This window comes from Epinephelus moara, chromosome 8, assembly GCF_006386435.1.
Source record: "Epinephelus moara isolate mb chromosome 8, YSFRI_EMoa_1.0, whole genome shotgun sequence".
Lineage (NCBI taxonomy): Eukaryota > Metazoa > Chordata > Actinopteri > Perciformes > Serranidae > Epinephelus > Epinephelus moara.
The window spans coordinates 27,441,409-27,466,173 of record NC_065513.1 but is presented as its reverse complement, the minus strand read 5'-3'; the positions used below and the strand labels follow the sequence as shown (position 1 = coordinate 27,466,173).

Genomic DNA, 24,765 nt, shown 5'->3' with positions numbered 1-24,765 from the left:
AAAGGCACAGCAGCACAGAACACAGAAGACTTATCCCAATACACTGAAATCTGGAACAGTGGTGCTCAGAGCACCCAGTACGACATGCGGTCACCTCTTCAATATGAAGCAAATGGTGTACGTAACAACAGATGGGACCACTGCTGATAGAAAGTGTCCCATTGGGTCTAATTTGAATCAAACATGATCTTATCATAAAGGGCCAATTAAGCTTCTGCCACTGAGTTCAAGAATAAGCAGCAGCTGCACAAGTAGCCAAATCAGTGGGTGCCACTCCCACCAGGTGCAAAATGGCTACGACCATGAGGTGAAAAGAAAACCAAAGCCAAACACAGTCACTGCATTTACCAACACCAAAAACAGTAACACAGGTGACCAACACAAACGTGGAGTGCAACAGCCACATGCCAAAAGGATCATAACAAGTAGACCAGCTACAAAGTTGCTGCCATAGCAACAGCAACACAAAGATCCAACAAAATTGAACACAAAATGGGACACCATGTGGTCTTCAGCCACACACAAGTAATGGATGCAGGAAACCAGCAACACAAACTGACCTAATGAATTGGGAAGCCACACCCACCCCTCTAAGATCCAATGATCTGTGGGGTGACTACATCCCAAACCTAAAATAGGGCACAATGAATTTGCTACAACAAATACCAAATAGCAGTAACGGACAAGAGTGGACTCCAACAACCACAGAACAAAATGGTCACAATGTAGTTGAGCAAAGCAGCAACCCACAAGTGACCCAACAAATGTGGAGTGCAGTGACCACAACCCTAAAGGTCACAAACCACACTCACTTTTTTGATGCTACTGTGTCTTTATCAGGGTCCCAGTGCCCAACTCCATGCTCTATAATAACACCAGAAACAGAAGAACACAGATGTATCTTAAAGCGGTACAAAAAGTACAAGTATTGTGTCCGTAAAGTGCGTTAAATTAGAGGAAACATGACAAATTCAGTTCTTCCTTTAGGCCAAAAGACTCAACTGTATTAAGAGCATGAATCCAATCTGCCTCTCTGCAGAGCCCTGAGTTGAGTTTGTGTTCAGATCAAGCAACTCTTTCAAGCTCTTTAAGTTTTTTCCCAACGTAAACCAGACCACAGGGACATTTCATCATGTACGACACCATGTGTGCTGCTGCAGTTTATGTTTGGATCTAAGGGGCTTCGCCTTCCCTTGTCACACCAACTCAACCTCTCCCCACAAACTCCTGCAGCAGCCCAATCTCTGGAGAGGGACGACACTCTCAAATGAAGACTCACCCACTATGAATAAGACTGTGAGATCACATACACACAACCCCCGCGCACACATATACTCACCGCCTATAAATATTGTCCGTTATGTAAGACTAGAGGCGAGCAGAGGGTGAGAGGATGTGATCCCAGCTAGAGTCATCCCCATTAACATTGTTCCAGTAGGAGGGTTCCCAGCACTGCACCCAACTGAGTGCTGCTCAATGAAAATGTGTCATTTAATGCAATGAGGGAACCAGGAAAGATCAACTGGAGTTAGTTCAGACTCTGTGTAAGTGTAGTTCAACAAGCTATTGCCTTCAGCAAGTTGAGATAGATTCACTATTCATGCGATTTTTATTTTTTTCCTGTAAAATATCACTGGAAACCTGTTCAAAATCTATTACAAGTTGTTGAATTGAAACATAAAACAAAATAAAATGGCAGTACAAGGTTTTCACCTGCCAACTCCGTCAAGTGTCTCCTATCTGAAGAATGAAGTGCATATCTCTATGAGTGTGTGTCTGTGCTATGGATGTGTCACAGTGTGGGTGTGGGTGTCCATATACGACTGCATCTCTTAAGAATTATATTTATATGCAAATATTTTGTACATTCAAAGTACATTTTGGGGGAAAATATTGTTGTTTTTTCTGCATATTAGACAGAATGTTTTCAATTGTTCGACTGAAATTTTAACTTCATCACATTTAATTTATTGCAGTATTGGCAGTCCAGGACTTCCATAACAGAATGGCTAATTAGGCAAATAAAATCACTTGGTTAAAACCATTATGTGTAGACATTGTTACAATATTTCAAATTACCCTGATGGCATAAGTTTCTGTTGGATACCATCCCTGTGAAAACTGCAGCAGTCTAAACCAGTGGTTCCTAACTGGTCCAGCCCCGGGGTCCAGACTTATCCTTACTCATTAGTCCAAGGTCCACACAGTTTAATACATTTGGCGTCATACTTGTGTTTGGCCATGTCATTGAGCTAGTTTGCTGTCTCTGCAAAGTAGCTGTCCATTAGTCACTCATTCTACAGCAGGAAACGGCACTTCAAAATAAAAGCTCTGTGCCAGAAATTTACAGTACTTAACAATAAAGTGTGTTTTCTACAAATCAGACACATTTCAGTCACTTGCGGTCCATTCAGAATGGACCCACGACCCACTTTTGGACTGCCACCCACCAGTTGGGAACCACTGATCTAAACTGTCCATCACAGTAACGTTGTTGTCCGTTATGGTTTTTAGTACTACCACTGGAGGAGCCAAAGTAAAACCGCAGAAAACAGAGATCATGGTTAAAAAACAAAAACGTTAACATTGACAGTTCGTGATGAATTTGGAGCCTTTGTCAACATAATATAACCAGATGGGGAATCAAGTCAATGTTTTGCAAGATACAAGTAAGTCTCAAGTCTTTGCACTCAAATCCCAAGTCCTAAACTTTGAGTTTTGAGCCCTTAACAAGTCATAGCGTGCTCTTTGACAAATATAAAGCCATTTTAACAACATATTAATCATTTATTAGATTTACAATAATCATGAATGCTTTATAAAATTTGTATTTATATGTTCAAACAAGTTTGTTGGAAGTTGCAATTTTTGACCTGCATGTTTTCTGTACTGCATTTCGGTTTTGTTGACCACTTGTAGCTTTTGTAGGTGAATGAAACTATCCTTATTTTCAACTGGCGTTTAATAACGTAGCATTAGTTCTTCATGGTTCTCTCCTGCAACCTGACTGGATGCTGTCAGATTGGTTCAAACAAAGTGGATCTGCAGAATTACACGTGAACTTGCTGGGAATAGCATTAATGTTAGTTGATTCAGGAAATGAAGGGACACTAATTGATTCATGACATTTTAAATAACATACGTTTTAATCTTAGGGCTCGGGGGAAAGTAAGTAAAGTAACAAGTCACTGGTGTTAAGTCGTGTCCTCACCTCTGCTGTTTGCCTCCTATATACCCTTGCTTCTTGTTACAGCATATGAGCATCACACTATTTCCTGAATTGGTATTGAGCACTGCCAGGAAACATATAGAATATTACTAACCAGAATAGTTACATATGAACAAGATTCATAGGCTGACATATGTGTGTGTATGATTGAGTGCGTGCATTAGTATGTGTTAGCACTGGCAGACATTGAGGAAGTGACCTCACTGCCAATCCTGATCTCTCTGGGTTTCACAGTTACAAGTATGTGGAGTGGGATGTTACATCACAGAAATATTGGTCATCTTTGTTTGTGTAGGGAGACTCCTACACACACACACACACAAACACGCACACACACAAATACACGCACACACACTTGCCCAAGGCCTGAGGCTCTGTCTTATGATGCGGAACCATAATGATCATAGTGAAAGAGCTGCTTCAAAGTTATGCTCACCCTGCCTCCCATGTCAGCCTCGCTTCATCTCACACACACACACACGCACACACACTGACTGGGACCTGAGACGCAAATGTCACATGTCCCACTACAACCCTGAGCCATGAGCCTCACTCCCTCACACAGCATACACAAGCTCACACACACTGTAAAATGACCTTTTCATTAGTTACTACTAAAAATATCTCCTCCATCTCTCTTTGTCTATTTTTGCAGCATTTTCCTTTTTTTGTATTGATGATAACATAAATGTAATTTCCTGGAAACTTGGTTGAGCAATCTCCTGAGTAGTAGAATTACCTTACAGTGTGATGTCTATTACAGATAATACCTAAACTACAGATTATATCACGCTTTGGGCTTTCTGAAGAGCTCCGTCAGAAATAAATTGCATTATGTAAGATTTTCATTTTTTGCCTGTTAAACCCATTTTGCCGACACACTCTAGGGTACGTGCTCTTATGCAGAGCACACCTACCTCTTCAATGAGCACTTATCTGATAATTACTGGCATTGTTGCAGGACAGGGTCACTTTGTCCAGCTTCATAACCACCACTTAAACTGCTAACGTTGCACTGCTGTCTCTGGATGCAGAATGTACATATCTGCATGTCTACAGCTAACTCCAGGAAGTGCTGAAGTACTTAGTAGTGTGGTGTTGGACCCTGGAGTCGGCCCAAGTGTAGGCCTTTTTAGGAGAGCGAGTGGCCTGTGTGTGTGTGTCTGTAGGCTGAGTGTTTAGACTGAGCAACCCTCCCCACTGTGTGTTTATGCATAGTCAAGCAAACTGTGTTACAAAGCCTTGATAAATGTGATGGTACTGTATGTAGTTGTGTGTGTCCTGAGGGAATAAGGCAAAACGACAGAGAGAAGGAGAATGTATTTGGGTTCAGGTGGACAGGAGGCCGGAGACTGAGGGTGTCTGTCTCACTGTGTTGTGTGCCTGTGTCCCTCTGTGCACATACTGTAAGTGAGGGCTGATGCAGGGAGAGAGAGAGGGAGGGGTCGGAGGAAGAGAAAGTGAGAGGGAAATTTTGGTAAAGGAAACATCTGCCTCTCCTTTAACCGTTCCAGGGATGGGAGGATGTAGGGAGAAGAGAAGGCTGGGCTCCCCGGTGTGCCTGTTACCAGGATGAAGTCCGAGTTCTTGTACTGAATCTTTGATTAGCACCACAAAGTAGAGAGGTCAAATGTTGTGTTGTAGCTGGATTTTTTTGTGTGTGTTTTATTTCTGTTGTGCTGGTTACTAGGATGACTAAAGCAATCAAGAGACTGTATTGTCTCTCTCAGCTGCCGAAGAATTAAAGTCCCACCTCGGCCAGTCTTACTTCCTGTTTTTTGGTAACGTTCTGTCTCAAACAGAGAATGTGGGTGTGGTCAATAGTTGGATGTAATCCATTACCATGTCAACCAATTTGCCATTCTAGCATATATGTCAAAGTGAAGCATGGGTATTAGCATGGATAGCAATAGTGGTCACTTTAACATAAGTTATGAGCAAGAGGCATGAAAGTTATGCATAATTAGGGGCGTGACCACTTTGAATGACAGGCTGTCTACAAGGCATCACCTCAGTTAATGTGTCAGCTCCACCCTCGTCCAAATTTGGTCACTTCTGGCTACAAAATTCCAAGACGGCGACGGCCGAAATGCTGACCAAGGCTTTAAACGGCAATCCACAAGCCAATGGGTGATGTCTCGTTAGCTATGGCCATTTTTTTCTAGTCTATAGTTATGAGGTGGAGGATTTGTCTCTACCTCCGTCACATAAAGGAAATACAATTGAATATGAATCTAACGTTAGCTGGAATTCAGTCACTTCTGAATAATAACCGCTCAGCCTAACTATCAAACTGACTGTTGATATGGACATGTTGTGTCACTTCAACTTAGGACCCTTATGCATGCACAAACCAGGAAACGGAAAGGTTAGAGGCAGTTTATTGTAGATTGAAGTAGTGGAGCAGAATACTTTAATATCTGGGAATGGTAAGGCAGTGCAGGCAGATTAGCTGAAGGCAGAGCAGTCCAAATCCAGAGGCAGAAGATGAGAATGAGGCTGGACGTGGCAGGTTATGGTTGAGGCTGGTGTTGTGAACCTGAGACACATAACAAAGTGTAAATTTATGTCCAAACAGCACATAAAGGCCAAGTGTCAAAAATAAACTAGAAGTTGTCCTTGATGTCTGTACTGCAGAGGAGACTGAATGATCTGGCAGAGTCTGGAGGTCTGAGCAGGGGTTTCATATTGCTGTGGATTGATTGTTGATGGGACTCAGGTGTGGAGGTTCAGCAGCTGCTGGCACTCAAGTTAATTGGCAGGAGGAGGGGGACACTCCGGACACTAGGGAGGGGGAAACAGGAAACACAACAGAGAGGCAAAGCCGAAACTCTAGTTGCCCTGTTAGGGTTTTTGGCTAATTTTAAATCAATGTTTCCTACCAATTTATAATCATCTCTGATAACTAAGCTAGTCATACTTTATAGTAGCTACTTTGTATCAAACCAGGCTTACAATTTGGGGTCTCCATCCCCCTGTTGTCATCCCCCACATAACCAACTGTAATCTGTAGATGCTAACTTATCCATGTTACACAAACTCAGTGAAAAAGTTGAAGTTTCACAGCACTTTTCTGGGTCCAAAACTGAAGAAACAATCCTAAACTGAAAGTGCACTGTCCTGTTTTGCCCATGTCGAAAACACCCCTGCTGTATGTGCACTGCAGGTGTAGCCAGTAAAAACATACATACCATATGACATCTTCTCAACCAATGGTCCACATCTATTGCGTTTGTCAGTGTAGCCAAAATACAAGTTAAATTTACTAGCTAGCTCACAATGATGTTGTGCAGTTGTGCCGCTCAGACCCAAAGAGGCATGACAGTGCACCTGTGCAAATATGACCTGCACATGACCTGCAGCTTCTATTATAGTCAAACTCCATCTTCCTTTTTTAGCAACAACCTTCTTTTTTAAATATGAGCACAAAATTAACTTCTTTGTCAAAAATATTTGCCAGACAGCTGGGCTAATCATGACTCAGTGAGATATGACAGATCATAAAAATGCCAAAATACACTAGAATGGGGCTTTAAGGTCTTATAAGACATGATGTGCAACTACCACAAGGTTCATTTTACATGCCCCTTGAGTATTGTGGTATTTGAATCATGTTTTTAATTATGTTTTGGTGGAATGAGAAAAGAACCCAAGAAATGTTAAACACCATAAATTGGCACAGATGTAGAAGGTTGCAACTCAAAAAAGAGCATAAATTTAGCCTGATTTGGCATCAAGGTGTCATTGTGCTATAAGGCTGTGGTTCCCAACTCTTTTTGTCTAACGCACCCCTAAAACCTTATTCGGAGAGTCCAAGTACCAAGTCTGCAACACCATCAGGCATGCTTGAGATGTGTTAATTTAAAATTATTTTAAACTGAGTGTTTTTAAATCACATTTTCAGTAGGTTTGCATTCATATCGTTACCATTTTCAACCATTTATCCAACATATTTATCTATATATTGCAACTTCTCGGCTTGCCAAGTTGTCACACACTCTTAATCACAACATTTGTGTTAAGATGTTTCAAACTGAGAGGTATGTCCTGTGCAGTCTGCCTGATCCCAACCAGACCTTACCAGACATGCTTTGGTTGGGTTGGAGTTTTGTTCCCATATAAAGTTTCTAAGATTTAGTTCATTTGCAGTGCTGAAAAAAGAACATGAAATGCTGTCATCAAGCTCAAATGTTGTTTTATAAACCAATATTTTGATAGGACACAAGATGCAGAAGGTAGCCAAATCAAACGCTGACCCAACAAACACACTTTCTCCCCTGATATAATATTATTAGATGATAAATATCATTTTGACACCGCTTTGGAAAAGCCAAGAGAAGTGTTTTGAAATGGTGTCAGAAAGGTATTCTGATACTGATTCCACAAAAAGTGTTGGTAACAGCTATGACCATTTACAGAAATCATCTCAACTTTAATTTTGATTTTCAGTCTTGGCCTCTGTGGCAACATCTACAGTGTATTAAATTACCGTGTTGTCCAGAGAGTGTTCCTGGTTCAGGTCAAGAAGAACATTTTGAGCCCAAGTAAAGCTCCAGCATGCTGTGCTTTTTGTCTGAATGCCAGCCTAAAGCTTTTAAGTTCAGGCTGAGCTCTCTTCAGAGGGAGAGGTGAGCAGAGAGGGCACTGCTGTGCTATGTTTGGTAAAATATCAAGCCACGGCCAAAAGCTGGCAAAATTTCACTCTGCAGATGTAGAGATACTTCATGCCTCACATGACCCCTGTGAATCTGCCGATGCATGAGAGATATATGCAGAGATAGAGACAGAGAGAAAACACAGGACATATTGGTTGATTAGTGTTTGCGTGTGTGTTCATTGTCTGTGTAGTTATACTGTAAGTGTGTGGATCAGTGTGTGTGGAAGTTTGGAATCCTAAACTTTGAGCTCTGAGCTCAGGATGATGGAAGGTAGCTGAGCCTGAAATCTCTGTCTGCCCTTCACCTTATGGGGGCAAAGCATCTGAATTATTGTCACAACAGACCTCTTCTACCTCTCTTCATTTTCATTTCATCTTACTTACAGAGAGTTTTTTCTTCTCTTGCTGCAGTGCTCTCTTAAGATAAAGAAAAATGCACCCAACATCTTATAAGATGTATTTAAGTAAAAAATACAACTCAAAAGGTCCTCTAACCTTTGAGAACACTAAGAGCCTGTTTTAACATCCCAAAGACGTCCTTTTTCTTTAACCTATGTCTGCGTTCTGCCTTTAAATGTTATGAAGCTCCACGGGGAAAGGGTCTGGATGTACACCCAGTCATTAAATGGCTCTCTGATTTCCCCTCTAGAGAACTGGTGTCTAGGATTTATGCCAATCTAACAGATGCTCTTATGGGAGAACTCCCAATAGTCAGAAAATGGGAAGATTTGACCTCTCAAGAAACTACAATTGATTGGAGTGCAGTTTGGAGCAATATTTTCAGATGTTCAGAGACCCCAAATCACCAGTTGATCCATTTCAGCATATGCCATAGGACATATTGGACTCCCCAGAGGAAATACCTCACCAAAGCCAGCCTGAACAAATTGGAACTTTCTTACACATGGTTTGGGAATGTGGAAAAGTGTATTAGAACAGCTACAGTGATATCTGACATGATTGGTCACCAAATCTTCATAGACCCAATTATTCGTTTGGTTAACGATGACTCTAAACTGAACTTGTTTGAAAAACACAGGAAAATCTGGCTCAAACGCAACTCTGGCTCCTTCCTCACTTACTCAGTATTTATCAGTGGTTGGCGTACTTTCTTGATATATTGATGCTTGAACTATCCACAGCAAGGATCAACAAAGCAAAGTCCTCGACTCTCAGCCTTTGGAAAGACACAGCAACACAGATTTCCAACCTAATGATCTCAGTGTCTCAAGAAGCAGTGCTCCAGGAGGAAGGGTTTATTACCTTTTCTGTACCTGTAACATACCTGTACTGAATAAATGGTGTTAGGAAGAAGTTGATCACAGAAGATATAGTGATTCAAAGTCTAAACTCTGTAAAAAGAAAAAAAAAGTTGTAGAAACTTTCCTTTTACTATCACAATCATTACTCAAGGTCAAGGTCAATCAAGATCAAGGCTTTTGCAGATTATGAGACAAAGGGCACCTGGACACAGAAATACAGAAGGCCCCACCACCTCTTTTGTTGTTATTTTGCATCTCTTCGCAGTGCGTTTGCACCTCTTTATGGTAATTTTAGTCTCTTCCTGGCTGGTACATATAAATTTGAGCGACATTTTGCAGCTGAAGGTGGAGGGGGCCCTGGCGTTTTTGGCCCCTCGGCCTGTGCCGGACATTGATAGACCCAGGCCTCACAGATGAGAGGTCACACCTACACACGGGGGGATTACAGCCCTAAATAGAAACCTTCCAAGTTCATTCCTCTTGTCTCTTGTCACACTCTACTGCCAGCATTTTTCTGTTTTGGCACAGCCTGTGGAGAGAGAGGCAGCATCCACTGAGCCTGGCTGGCCTGAGTCAGTGTATCTCTTTAAATATGCTTGATTGTGATTGCACATATTTGCTTTCATTGCTGGTGGACCTAAAACCAGAAAATACAGTATTTCTAACTGTGTTTGTTTGAGGAATGTCATATCATGTGTGTAAACGTACAAAAAGGCTACACTGATTGTTGATTGTGCTTGTTAACCCCAACCCTGAGTTCATATCTGTGCATGAAGGCTATGTATGGCTATGCCTGTTTCCCCCAGTGTTTATGGTATTGCTGAGTTAAAGCTCAGCTGGTACAATCATCCAACTTGAGAAAACATGGTTCACTCTATTCTCACACATTTTTTGCAACATCATTTGAAAACTGAGCGCTGGTAGGGTCACTTTCAAGCTTATGTTGGCTGTGTACGTGCCGTTTTAGACGTCAAAGGCTCGTCAGAAGGCCAGAGTTTGTTTTCTCAAAGCAATGCCAGGCTTTCCGTTCCAACTCTTGCATCCCCAGAGGGGAATAAAGTTGGTTACTCTTATTTGGTAATTTATCCCATCCTCTTGTAAACAACTGTGCTGGGCACTGTGGAGTTTGTTTGTGAGCGTGATGATTGTGTAGATGTGTACAACCACTTAGAAACACCGAAACCCACCCACATCCACATATATTATACTCTGGATTCCAACAGCATCCCACAGGACAAACATTTGGGATTGACAGTTTGTTTCTTAGGGGACAACAACTGTTTTGGTGTGTTAAATATTTCTTCCAGCATTCTTCAGCTGAGTGCGGGGAATTATATTTACATGTTGCAGCGATTACTGAGGAGATATGGTTGATGTGGTTGAGGATCTGTGGGATGGGAAGGGCACTCGGTAGCCATCTCTGCAAGCAGGCTTGGTAACTTTCATAGTACAAAAGAGAGTGCCTGAGTCCTCCCTTCTCATCTTACTATCCAGCCCAGTCGCCAGAATAAAATGCTGGTATTGTATGTTTCTGCAAGCCATGGATATGTTACATTTGTACATGTCATACGTATCATATCAACTTTTCTAAGGTGACATAATTCAGATTATATGCGAGGTTAGTGTCTCATCAGGAGGAGGTGATGGAGGATGGCGTGACATCGAGGCAAAATGGCTGCCAACCACAGTTTGAGAACAATGCAAGTGTTTTTTAATGAGACGTCACGTCAGGACACTTCCAGCCATGTTTGCAGTGACACAACCAGATATTTTAAGCCAAAGCATGATCTTTAGCTAACCAAGTGTTTTATCTGTCCAACCACACGTTAAGCAGAGTTGCCACAACATGAAATTGAAAAGTGGAACATAAACTTAAAGTTTCAACATGTAACATATCTGTGGTTTGCAGAAACATGCAATGCCAATATTCATTTTGGCGATTGGGATGCACTATAACCTGTTTCACTAGCCTCTGAGCAATGGACTTTCTCATGCAGGGTGTGTTTTGTCACTTTTTCTGAAAAGCTGAAATATGTTAGTTTGGTTCATCATTCATAATCTGACATACACTGGCAACTACTACTACTCCGAATGGTAAAAATGTAAGAGCTCCATGATTTTAATCAGAGAGCAATGGTTATTTTGTTAACATTCCACAACTTCAGCTCCCATGAGCAGGGTAATAGTCAGGATTTTAGAAATACTTAGTTAATGAGTCCAAATTTCTTTGGTAAAACCACACCCCACCAAAATGTTCACAGTGCACAATAGTCTAAATACTGTTTTAAAGCCATTTCCACAGTGTCAGGAAAATAATTCTTGTGGAGAAATTAAAAAAAATCTTAATCTAATCAAAAACAGTTAAAAGTAAAAAAAAAAAAAATTTAAATTTGCATTAAATGGTTGCTTAGCCATCAATGTGTCATTTTTTAAAATTTATATGCTGAATTTGTTACCAATTTCATGTACTTTGTGCTGTTTTGACCACTTGATAAATGTGTATTTTATTTCATTTCAAGTTTATTGAATTTATGTAGCACTTAAAAAAAGCATTTCTAAAACACTTTAAAGGGATACAGATTTTGCCAAGACAGACATTTATGTACACACGTAGAAGCATAGAGACATTAAAGTGCATTGATGAATAAAACAATATCAAGACTGAAACACAATATCACAGCAGATAAAACTACAAAAGCAGGTTAAACATAATTAAAATGTTCTGCAATACAAGTCCTATATTGAATCATTTTAAGCTTCGTTATGGTCTCCACCAACTCCTGAGGAAAATTTCTGTCTCTTTAGCTGCCAAATGCTCCACTATTTTTACCAGCTAGTTGCTAACTTTGCCGTTTGGTGCTAAGCAAACAGTGTGCGGTGGGTTTATCAGAGTTTTTTGCCAAGAACAGCTGCCTGCTGCTGCTGGAAACTATGCTATAAGAGGGTTGCGAGTGAACCAAAACAGTTGTGGGTCGTAAAATCCAAACAATGACATGAAAGTTGCTGAAATGCTCCACTGAGCTGAGGGAGATGGCAGAGATGGGTGATAATTCTCAGTGGGGTCAACACTAAGAGCAACTCCTCTCACATGCAAGAAGTCGTTTGATCCATTGTTATTGTAAAAATGTTGATTATAGCAGCTTTAAAGATACGGGGTCTAACACACAGGCCTGTCTGCTTTAGCAAATCCACCGTATATACTTTGTGCAACTGTAGAACTGTGAACTCTCCCACACGGCATTAAAACCTTTCCAGAGACAAAGATTAGGACATGACCTTGGTGTCCTTAATGACAACCTTTCCCATGAGGCTTTGAGACTGGGCCGATGGCTGACTCACATGTTATTACTGAATGTAAATTGTCATTAGTTAGTTTAGAATATGGACTAAAATCTCCATTAATAGCCTTTTAGTTGATGCTAATGGAACAGATGCTAGCTCATATTCCCATCGAGATTCAAAATCTCTTTTGCAAAGAAGTCCTGGCCAAGGGTTTAACATGGAAACAAACAAACTAAAAATGTTAAAACAAACAGCAGCAAAAATTCATAAACAAAAGACAAGCATCAGACTCAAAACAAACAGCCAATTTAAAGCACTCAGTTGAATTATCAGCGTTCAGTAACCAGACATTTGCGTATACGGTGGCCAAATAGTCCTTAATCCTCTTTTAAAAGTCCCATATAATAAATAGATAAAAATATGTATAAAGATATATAAAAATAATCCAGTTTCGGGCGCCCCATGTACAAGGCTGTTGCCACAGCGGCCCAGGTTCGACTCCAGCCTGTGGCCCTTTGCTGCATGTCACTTCCTCTCTCTCTACCCCCTTCACACTTGTCTGTCCTATACATTAAAGGCTAAAAAGCCCAAAAAATATCTTAAAAAAAAAAATATATATATAATAATAATCCAGTTTAAGGTGACTCTGTATCTGAGACCGTGCTGAGGGAGCAAAAACTTTCAACAAAGACAATGTAGGTTTGAGGAATAATGTACACAAGTTGTCTGCGTGACCAAAGGTTGCAGCTACTGATTGTTTTAGGAGTTAGTAGCGAACATAAAATGGAGGCAGTTCATGAAATATGGCCTTAAAAAGAAAAATGTAACAGTGTCCCATTCTGTGGTTTACAAAGAAAACAAACCAACTTTCTCATACATACTGCAATGATGTGTGCGGAAACCTGAACCAGGGACAAATCACAGCATGGTACACTGACTTTTATAATGTCAAGGAAGATGAATTTGCATGCATGTGTAAATATCACCATAATCAATTGCTGATAAAAGCATCACATTAACCAAGAAACAGCATTTGTTTCTAAGAACTGAATGTACCTGTGCACAGTCATGCCTCTCTCCTGGGTGCCAGCTTGTGCAGGATAAACCACAGTGAACAAAACGGAAGTTAAAGTTCCGGCTCACATCAGGATAGTCAGGTTGATGCTTATTTTATTGACAGCTAACATTTAAAAAAAGCTGCAAACTACGTGTTCGCATGTTGCTTCATCAGATTCGCTTTGTGCTTAAATGCCATCAGGTGTACCTTTTAAATAATCATGTGCTGAGTGCACTACAAAATGTCAACATTAAAGGCAAAAGCAGCGACAATTCAACTGTAGAAAATTAATTTCAATATAAATTGCATTTCAGAGGATAATGAAGTACAGTTAGTACATCTGTTGAACTGTTGCACACATGCACTCACCTAGTGTTTTGATGGCACTCTTTTTCCCTGCACTTTATTGGCCCTTTTTAGATTTATTTATTTATCTATCTATTAATTGAATAATTTTTACAGCACTAAGAACCTTCATTTTTGCCAGTTTTAGACGTGAAACAGCATTTCGTTTTTATGTTTCATCATGGAAATGACAATAAAATTAATCTGAATCTGAATAAATATTAGAGTACAACAGAGGATGAGTTATTCCAGACTGCATACGTCAAGATACCATAAATATAAAGTACGAAATACATGAACATTCTCATAATAAGATATCAAAAACTAGTAGAAAAAGTAGAACATTTTAGAGTAAGTAACCCAACTTCACCCTGATATGATGTTTAAAAAAAAAAAAAAACGGGTAACTTGAGCCTCCATCATCTTATTATTTAAGGAAACAATCTGATACACACCATCAGCTGTCATCTTCAACCTCGAAAAACACCTCACTTTGGTTTTGGACTTTGGCTCCGTGTCAAAGCGCTCAGTGCCAAAATCTGATTATTTTAATTGCTGCTGATTTTGTTTGTTGTTTAATATTACATTCTTTTATTTTCATTTGTGTCCAAATGTGTCAGCCCCTTTCTCAAAGCATAGTGCTGTATAATCATGTTACTGTGAGTCCATGTTATTGTATTCAGACATTCTGTTCATCTGTAATGAGAACTTTTATTAGACTTTCTCTTTGCCCTTTTCCCCTCTTGTCTGTCTCTTTGCTCTCTCTTTACTCCCACATACTGTACGATCTTCATCTTTATCCCCCCGTGGGACCCCCAGCACACACACACACACACACTCACACACACACACACACACATACACACTCCCTCTCTTCTCCCTATGAGAGCACATGGCTCAGGTTCAAAGCAAACATCAGCTAAAAGGTTAACTCACTTTGTTCTCGCTGCCTTTGCCTTATTAAGTTATTGGATGAGCTGCTGGCAGATTACGCTTGTCATACAACATTTGGTTTGCTTTATTTCAAAGGTCAGAGGATTGCTTGTAAGTTTATCTCTATATCAGAACTACGAAAGCTTGGCGTTAGATATTAGAGTGAGATAAAAACACTGTGTGTATGTGAGCATGAAGGACTAACTTTGTTTTTGTTTCTGTCTTTCTCTCTGAACGTTTGTAGGGTAGCTAAAGCCATGAAACTGGCGCTGTATGAGACTCCCACGGGCTGGAGGTACTTTGGGAACCTGATGGATTCTGGGCGTTGTTCCCTCTGCGGGGAGGAGAGCTTTGGGACAGGTACGGTCTCTCATGCTGCAGCACACTCAATTTGTGAATGTTCAATGTCATCGGTACTGAAATCAGATGAATACAGATACAAAGCAGCAGCAGCCTGTTAGTGTGTGAAGGGAAGGTCACTGATTCGAATCCCTGGACCCACTTGGAAAATGTGCGTGGGTGTGTGACTGAGAAATCCCCTCCGCTCTGCAGCAACTGTTACTGAGGTGCCTGCAAACAAGGCCACCGCTAGAAGACTGCACTGGCCAGCTGCTGCTGACTGTGATTATGCAGCAGGGACCTGCGGAAACACAAGTGTGTCTCCCGTTAACCTTCTCTCAAATTTAAAGGGACATTGCAGTTTAATACAACTTATAAACATGGATGACATGTCTCCACTTAGCCCGACTGTACAGAAATTAGGCTAAAATATCCCGGATTTGGCTGCTGCCATCTTGCCCTGATGACGTCATTTCAAGCTACAGTCTGAGCAGTGGCAATCTTCGCAATATAATGTTTCCCACGCATACACCTGTCCGACCAATCGCGAGCAGCACCACCGAATTCAAGCCCACCAATTGGCTCATGCAGTTCTCAATCATGTTGTGAAATCCCTGTTTTATAGCATTAAATAACTAGTAAGAACCAACTTTATCAACAACACTCAAAAACACTTGAACAGAAATCAAGGTGATAAGAAACCAATTTCGGAAAAAAATTATTTGATGTGTACTTTGACCTATACTGCAGCCAGCCACCAGGGGGCGATCGAAATGTTTTGGCTTCACTTTTGAGGAGCTGTCATGTCGTCCATGTTTATATACAGTCATTCAGATAGCTAGTATCATTTAAGATACTGTGAGACCAGAAGCTGGTTTAAAGGGTACACCCATGGGTTTAAAAGCCTATCAGATGCCAAAATACTGCACAGCTGTTTGAATAAAGACAGGGTTTTACAACTCTGAAAAGTTTTGAAGGTGGAAATAATTTTTATCCATCAGGAATGTGCCCAAGACAGTGTATTGTCTGATGATGTTGTATTGTTTTGCAGCAAAAACAGTGGCAATGTAGTCTAATTTTAATGAAGGTGAGGCTGTGTTTTGTTACACGATGCTATCGTCTGTTTGAACATATTTTGAAGAAGCCAACGGTTAAGACAGATTTTCTAAATTGCTATATATGTAGGTAAAATTAGAAGTGAGCACAACTGAAATTTTGATAGTCCTTCCTCATTGCACAGAAAAATAATATTCATGCACTACAGTCGAGTACATTTTATTTATAGAGTCCAAAATCACAAATTGTAAAGCAGGAAGTGGTCCTGTAAAATACAAGCCCCCACCGACAGTGCCGAGTTTTCAAGCTAATTTGTCATAGTGGCCAAACCGTGGACTTACAACTTCCGGGTCTGTCACAGAATGCTGTTGGGCCCAGAAAGACTTTTCCCCCTGGACTTAATTATGCAAGAGAAGTCTCTAACTCACCGCAAAATGACTTGTTTCACTATCAGGATTCGATCCATTTGGTCTGAGTACATTTACTATTAAATCATGGTATCCCCATTCGAGTTAGTGGGGCATGAAACCAGAAGTTAGCTAAGTTAGCCGCTTGGCCAGCAAAAGTCTAGCTTGCTTTATGGGCCCAATGATGCAAGTCGAACTTTTTTGACTTCATGCACCACTAAGCAACTTTCACAGCTATGAATGGGGCCCCACCTCCAACGCTGTATCCAGTTCTCTTCATACATCCATGATTGGGCTCAAAAAAACTTTTTCCCACAGATTTACATTGGGAAAGAGTTATTTTCCTGACATTCATGTGAGAAAGCCAGAGACCTAGCAGCTGGGAGCAGTGGTAAAAAGACACACTTGTGCACTTGCTGTATGAGCCCATGGATGCGGGAGATGCGGGTAATGTTATACCTGGAAGTCGAACTCTTTTTGGCCTCATACACAACTGAGCAACTTTTATAACAATGAACCGAGCTATATCTAAATTCTTTTCATAGTAGTGGTAGACGTGGTAGACTGTGATGGATGTTTTCAACAAGCTGTAATAATTTCAATACTTAAACTGTTTGCTTTTGTTTCATCTTCAGAATGAGTTTGACTAACCTGGAAATTTGTTTAAAACCTTCATCATCATTTAACCACACACATTTCTTGACCCATATGACTTCTTTGTACTGATGTTGCTACTTTCCCAAATCTCAGCAATCAATGTGCCATGTGGAATGTTATCATTACTGATTGGAATGATGGCCAACGTGATGAAAAGAACATCTGCGTGTTTATAAAATCAGCATTTCCCTTTAAAGGTGAAAAATTTTCTCCCAATTTCCCTATTCCCTTCTCCTCCACACATTCAGGCTGTTCCAGGTCTACAGTTGCGAGCAGTGCATCCTGACTGCCTGCAGCTCCAGTCAGAGTCGTGTAATAGATGTGAGGGCTGTGACCCTGACTGCATGTGTAAATAATCCCCATTCTTCTGCTATAAAAGGAGACAGGGCTCCCTGAATCACTGCAACATGCAGACAGGCCTCCAGTGGCAATGTTTTCTATGAATGCAGACACACACATACACAGTCGGAAAATATAAACAATGTGCATGCACAAATAATACACACACATTGGCTCTTGCCCTCCCTTTGCATCTGGCTTTCCACGCTGCCTCTTGTAGTGCCCTTCTGTACTTTTCCTTTTCATCTTTTACAGTTCTGACCCATTTTGATTTCAGTTTCATCCGTCTCTTTTCAACTTTCCTTTAGTTTTCCTCCTCTCTTTGACTCATTCTTTTAATGGGAGATGACATTTAACTTTTAAAACAGAGGAAACAAGGGAGAAAAAACTTTACGAGAAGAAAAATGTTTGCGAGGGAGTAAGGAGAGTCCAAAATATGATAAGTATTGACCAGCGGTAGTGAAGTGGAAGCAGCAGAGACACAGAGAGCACAGAGGACTATGGGAGCTTACTCGTTGTCTACCCATGTAAGGCCAAAAGCTCAGAGAGAGCCCTGAGTTGTAAATCATCAGAGCTGTACACCACTCCAGCTCTTTACTAACTCTCATAGACACACACAGCATGAACTATTGTGTAAATTTTGCCAGATCTGTCAAACTTTGCTGTGCAAGTTTTGTAGGTTGTTTTATTGTTGCTTTGATTTTTATTCTGCTGGTTTGCAAATACATAATGCCAGCTACAGAATTTAATATCACTGTGCACAACATGCAGTTTAATGCTATCAGATGGAAACAGCAGTTTGCAACATATAAAAACAAATGATCATTGTTTGTGTAATGTTTCCTGCCCAGAATGAGTCAAAAATATGAACATCAGTCTCCCCCAAACACTGAGATATCTATAGCACTGACTTTAGGACTTCCTTGTTCCATCATTACACCATTGAATAAGTCTTGTTGTTTTTTTGATAGCTGTAGGGCTGCCCCCGACTAAGAATTTTCCTAGTCAACTAATAGTTGTCATTTAGGGCCATTAGTTGACTAGTCATCCATATGTTTCAAGGTGTGAGAAAGAATAGAATCAGTAACATTGTTAACACTGTGCTACATTACAGAGAAATACAAAACCGTACTAATGAACCTTCATTAATATAGGCCTATATTTTATCTACAAGTGCACGTCACACACTGAGCGAGCCGGTAATGATTGTGCTAAGTGGCTAATGGGCATGTAGCTACTGACATGTTTCAGATGATACGTCATGTTTGTAGTCGACCAATGAAGATGAGTTTACATATCACCTTGGGTTCGTCCTTCACCTTCTCAAAATGATCCCACACTTTGGATTTCCTGCCTGACATGTTATTAACTAGCCTGTGGAATAACCGCAGGTACCAGCCCTGGAAATTAGGTACACATGCCATGTTTTTAATCGCCTGGAAAACGCGAGGGTGGGCGCTGGGTGCTCCTCTTGTGCCTTTTTTGTGCCAGCTTTCAAGAGTGTGGTGGCAGGTTGTGTCTGAGGTTGCCAAGCAACCTTAACAAGCATTGTATAACCTATTTACCTGAAATCCTGAGTGCAGAGCTGATCTTCCTCTTCCAGGTGCTGTTTATAAGTGTTTAGGCCTATCATCTGTGGGACAGATGTACAGTAAATTTCTGACAATTTCTCACATTTGTTTGTTGTTTTTATTTCTGCGACTAAGCGACCACTGAAATCTTGCCGACTAATGACCTTTCCGGTCGACTAAGGTCTGGGGGCAGCCCTAGACAGCAGCAACAGGACAGAGCAGGATTAGGCAACCTGCAGCTCTGGAGACATATGCAGCTCTTTAGCTTCTCTCCAATGGCTCCCATTTTCATTTATCATTGTTGTAGGCCTCAAGGTGTTCTTACATTCTCCACTTGTAACAATGTGTAGCCAAAAACTGAATAATTTTCCTCTAAATTTTGCAGAACCTCAGTAGTGGTGGCTAGTCTTGGGCTAACTATGAAGCTATGGATAAGGAAAAGCTGCAGAGGGAAATAGAGAACTTAATAGTGCATGGACAGATTTGTCTGTTTTCACTGCCAAGCCTGCACAGTTTAAATACCAAATAATCACAAGTAGCCCACTGCAGAGGAGCCAGCTTGTGGTAAAACATATTACTGAATGCTCGTTTGGTGACCTACAGGTTAATTTAGACTTAATAGGCTGCTCAAATGTGTTTTGCAGCTCCAGACAGATTTTTAAAGGTTGTTAATCCCTGAGATAGAGAAAAGCAACATTTACGACATATTTTACAGCGTATTTGGAAAAGGTAGTTGTGCTTTGGCTTATAATAATTTGATTTCTATGTTGGACTAGGTAACCCCCCTGCCTCTCTCTGTGTCAGAGAGTGAGACAAGGGGAGACAGACATTGATACAGGGATCAAAAAATGGCAACTGTCTGTTTCCTAACAGCTGCATCTAGAGCCAGACACAGAGCTACAGGAAGTGCACCTCTTGTTGTCAGCATTCCACGGAGAAAACAAAAGCAAAGAACTGTGTGTGCTATAAAACAGACTTAATGACACCTTCATGTTTTTCTTCATAAAATAGATGCACATGTTACTTAAAATAATACCCAGCCGCAGAGTCCATTTCCAGCTCCACGCTCTACCGGGGAAACATTACTAACATGTTCAATCTTATTAAAATGTCAAAGTGCCCCCTTAACAGATACCTTTACTGTGCAGCTGTTTTCGAGAACAGACTGATAGCTCCCCAGTGAAGGAGACCGATCAAGGGTGTGAACTACTCCTCTGTTTGTGTGTACGTGTGTGTTTTAGGGTGGGGAGCGGGAGACATTATTTGTGTGGGGATGTTTGGTGCGTCTCCAAGCCCAAGCACTCTCCATGACCTTGTGTTATATGCAGGGGAGGTGAATGCTAAGCTAGATTCAAGTTTTAGTTTGTATCTGCTCACACAATAACACAAGCAAACTAAGTCGAGGCAGTGGTAGACCTGCAGTTCCTGTGTTCAGTGAGGTAAAATTACAGTTTGTCAGTGGAGTCTGGGGTCGACTGTAAGTAGCTCCAGTGTAACAACTGGGAAACAGGTGACAGTGAATCAACAGACTAAATCCAAAAAACCAAGAAGGCGACACAGGAAAACAAAAGGCTGGAACGTTAGACACACAAGGAGCTAAGCTGAACTGGCACTGAGAGAAAACAAGATACACACTAAATACTCTGTGAGGGGAAGGGTAACAAGACACAGGTGAGGCTTATCAGGGCGGGACCGACAATCAGACACAGGTGAAGTCATCTAAAGGGAGGGAAAACACACAGGAGCAGGAAGTGAAGTGATCTGAAACGAGAGGAGATGTGAGTTTCAAAGTAAAACAGGAAACAACATGAATGAATTAAATGAAAAAACATAACTTAAGGAGGCAAGAGATGGTTAGCTTAGCATAAAGACTGGAAACGGGGAAACAGCTAGCCTGGCTCGCTTCAAAGACAAAAAAGCCACCTACTGTACCAGCTCCTCTAAAGCTTACTGACTTTTGCATTATGTCCTGTTTGTTTCCTCCAGGCTCAGACCACATTCGTGAGAAAGATGGTTTGTGGTCGGTGTTGATGTGGTTGTCCATCATGGCCGCCAGGAAACAGGGTGTCGAGCAGATCGTCAGAGAACACTGGGCCAAGTTTGGACGTAACTACTACTGCAGGTAATCAGCTAAATAATCTCTCTGAATATGGAGCTGTGCTTTCATGATGCATTCGGGCAGTGGTGTGTTTTTTTTATCATTTATCTCTTCATCTGTCTCTCCTTGTTTAAATCATGGAGCTACTTGTTATATCTTGAATTTATTTAAATCAGCAAGCCCTGAGGTTGACTTCCCTCTTTTCCCCAAAGTCCCAATCCTCTTGTATCCCTACCAAAGCCAAATATGTCTCCCAGGCCTTCACCTTCGTCCACTTGTCCTCCAGTCCTCCTCACTGGTTGTCACTCGTTCTTATTTTAACCTCTCCCCCGTGAGAAGCAGAGATAGTTTTTGCAGTCAACGTTCCCACTGAAAGTTGCTGCAGTTCTTCACGTTCCCACAGAGAGCTTTCCTAATTTGATGTATATTTCCCACAACATGTAGATGGAGAGACACGACGGGCCAAGGACCAGATCCCCAAAAAGTCTGTTAAACATCTGTCATCGTCATGAGGAAAGAGACAAACTTTGTCTCCTGCAGTTTATGGCCATTTTAAGCAAAAGCAAAGCTTCAAAAATGTCTGTTTATCTTAGACCAATTATTCTTCTAGAAAGCTTTTCCTCTGACTAGTGTGCATGTGTGTGTCTATGCTGGGCATGTAAGCATCTAACTGAGCATTTATGTGTTTATCAGGTTTGACTATGAAGGCCTGGACCCGCGTGCAGCCTTTTACCTGATGAGGGATCTGGAGGGAGTCATCTCAGACAAAGCTTTCACCAGCCAGAAGTTTGCCGTGGGAGACCACATATACAGCGTGGAGAGGGCCGACAACTTCGAGTACATCGACCCCGTGGATGGATCAGTGGCTCGAAACCAGGTCAGTCTGGGCTAAAAGAGAGTAGAAAGACCGTGGAAAGGAAAGACAAATTTAGAAGGACATGCAATAAAATTAGACGAGTGGAAAAATTTGTATTACTTCCATGACAGGTGCAGGGTTTTTCTTCAACATTTGGGGGGACACATTAATTTTGAATGTCAAACACTTCATTTCCTACATTCTGGTGAATTTTTATGCACCCATCTGTGCCTTTTCTGCATGGTCATGGTATTTCCAGCTCTAACCATGCATAGTTACTTCTCATTCTGTCTGTTTCATGGCCGATACTGCCACTTCCTACTTTACTGGAGGCATTGTTGCGTGTATGAGTCACGTTCTAGCAGTTGGTCAGAGTAAAGGCCCTCAGCTACTGTAATGTTGTGGACATGGACATGTTCTAAATATTGAGGAGGGTGTGTCCCCTGTATTTCCCCCAAATCTACGCCTTTGACTTCCCTATTACTAATTTTGAACACTGGAGAAGAGATGATACCTGCAAGACCTAATAGTTAGAATTAAGTTATAATTGCCCAGAGTTGGTTCGTGTTCTAACGGCAGCATTTACAAGCGGACCAGATAAAATGCCTTGTGAGAGAAAGCTGCTCTTGATTGGTCAGAATTTTCATGTGGGAAAAATCCAGGAAGTAAACAAAATGTTGAAGAAGAGTACACTTGCAAGATAAATGTGACACTTTCTAATGTCACAATGGAGGGACAACTACGCAGGTTGATTTTAGCGCTGGTCATCGTGGACTATATTGCTGTCATTGTTCATTTTAGTCAAACCATACAGTTTGAAAACGAGGCGCGGCTCCAACTAGAAAACAATGTTTTGATGCATTGGATGTGCTGAATGTGCATATTAAGGCAGTACAGGAGGAGGTGCACATTAATAATCCTCCAGGACTGTAACATGCTCATGTTTAACCCAAACAATGTGTCATGTGACTGCAGTTGGTTCAGATTGAGGGCACGTTCTCACCACATAGAGACCACACCAGAGTTAATTTTTTCGGTTGTTACATAGAGACCACACCAGAGTTAATTTTTTCGGTTGTTTTGGGGCGCACCCAAGTGTGATTGCTGTGTTCACACCTGCCCAAACGAACCGCACTTAGGGAGCAAACGAACTTGACTTCAATTGAACCGAACCAAACAGGGCAGGTGTGAAAGCACCCTAAACGATTCCCAGCCCTGTTACCCTGCATGCGATGATTACCATTAAATACCATGCTACTACATGAACATGCACGCCTCAAGTGGGTTTACATTGTTGTGGTGGTATACGTCATTGATCCAGTGTTTCTGGCTTTGGTCCATATAGTGCAACAAAGGGATATGACAGGCCGTGGTAATATGCAAAGACGAGGAGAGAAATGTGGTGCTCTTGCATAGTATACCTGCCACATGGCAAAATATAATATAATGGGCACAGTCTTTCACATGATGAAGTTATATTCAGACCAGAAATTTGTTGTATTTTTTTTATTTCAGTGGCTTAAGATGCAGAGTGTGTTACTCATGTTATCAGACTTTTTTCAGTGATACATGACCTGTAGCAATTTAGGTCAGAGCAAACCGGGCAATGCACTAGATCAGAAAGTGCAGTTCAAATCAGGTCCTTCAGGTTTCATGGGGTCAGATCTGCCCTACATCTTAAACATGCACACACACTCACACTTACACCTCTGTGCTCTCTTTCCAACACATGCACTCACTCATCAGTCTCTTGTGAGCAAGACCACCCACTAGGCTTTACTGTTGCCTCATTAGAGAGGTTCCATGTTTGGATGTGATAGTCTATCTTCCATTGCAAACCATAAACATATGCACACACACACACACACACACACACACACACACACATATTACATACAACACATATCCCTACACATACTGATAACTCCCTCGGTTGATGTACCCTCCCTGTCCTCTCCCCCTCAGTCTCTGTGAAGTTTACCCAGCTGACTCCCTCGGTTCTGCCCAGAAATGTGTGGAAACTCATTCCTGGCGTCAACACTTCTTAGCCTCCGCCCCAGCAAATACCACATACACACACTGTGCATTTTGGTGCGCTGTCCATCGGTACAGTTGTCTCTGTGCTTAAGTGTGAACACATGCATACACTTGCATTGGCCTACACGTGTTCACACATGTGTCTGCGGGCAAATTTGTCTGTCACCTTACGTACCTTAACAGCAGTAAAGGGTCTCGCCGCCCCGCTGTGAACACTTCTTCCGTGTTACCATGGTTACAACAGCTCCACTGCTAGTTAGTCAGTCACCCCAAAATGTGATTTAACCTCAGTGGCAAATCCTCAGCATCCCAGTCGCCCCAGTGTGTGTTATTACAGCACACATTCCTCCCAGGACAGAATTATATCAGCTGTCGTCTCACTTGCAGTCTCTCCGCCGCAAGTGTGTTTGAAGGGGGAAAAGTTGGCACATAGACACAAACACACACACACACACACACACACACATACACGAATACACAAGACAAAGCATGGGGGATTTACACAGCAGTGGCATGGCAGCCTTTTGTAGTCGACTACTGAATTCATTCTGCATTGTCTGCATTTCAGACAGACAGATAGACAGAGATAGACAGGAATCATTGTCATAATGAAAATACTGCACTCTTGCTGATCGCCTAC

At 41.4% G+C, this 24,765-nt stretch overlaps 1 protein-coding gene across 1 annotated transcript in view; it reads left to right on the top strand.

Annotated features, from left to right (window-relative positions):
- pgm5 (phosphoglucomutase 5) overlaps window positions 1-24,765 on the top strand; it is a 43,014-nt gene that overhangs the window by 7,359 nt on the left and 10,890 nt on the right. The window contains exons 7-9 of the mRNA XM_050052084.1: window positions 15,010-15,125; window positions 21,121-21,256; window positions 21,926-22,109. Coding sequence (XP_049908041.1) covers window positions 15,010-15,125; window positions 21,121-21,256; window positions 21,926-22,109 — 436 coding nt within the window. The remainder of the gene's footprint in view (window positions 1-15,009; window positions 15,126-21,120; window positions 21,257-21,925; window positions 22,110-24,765) is intronic.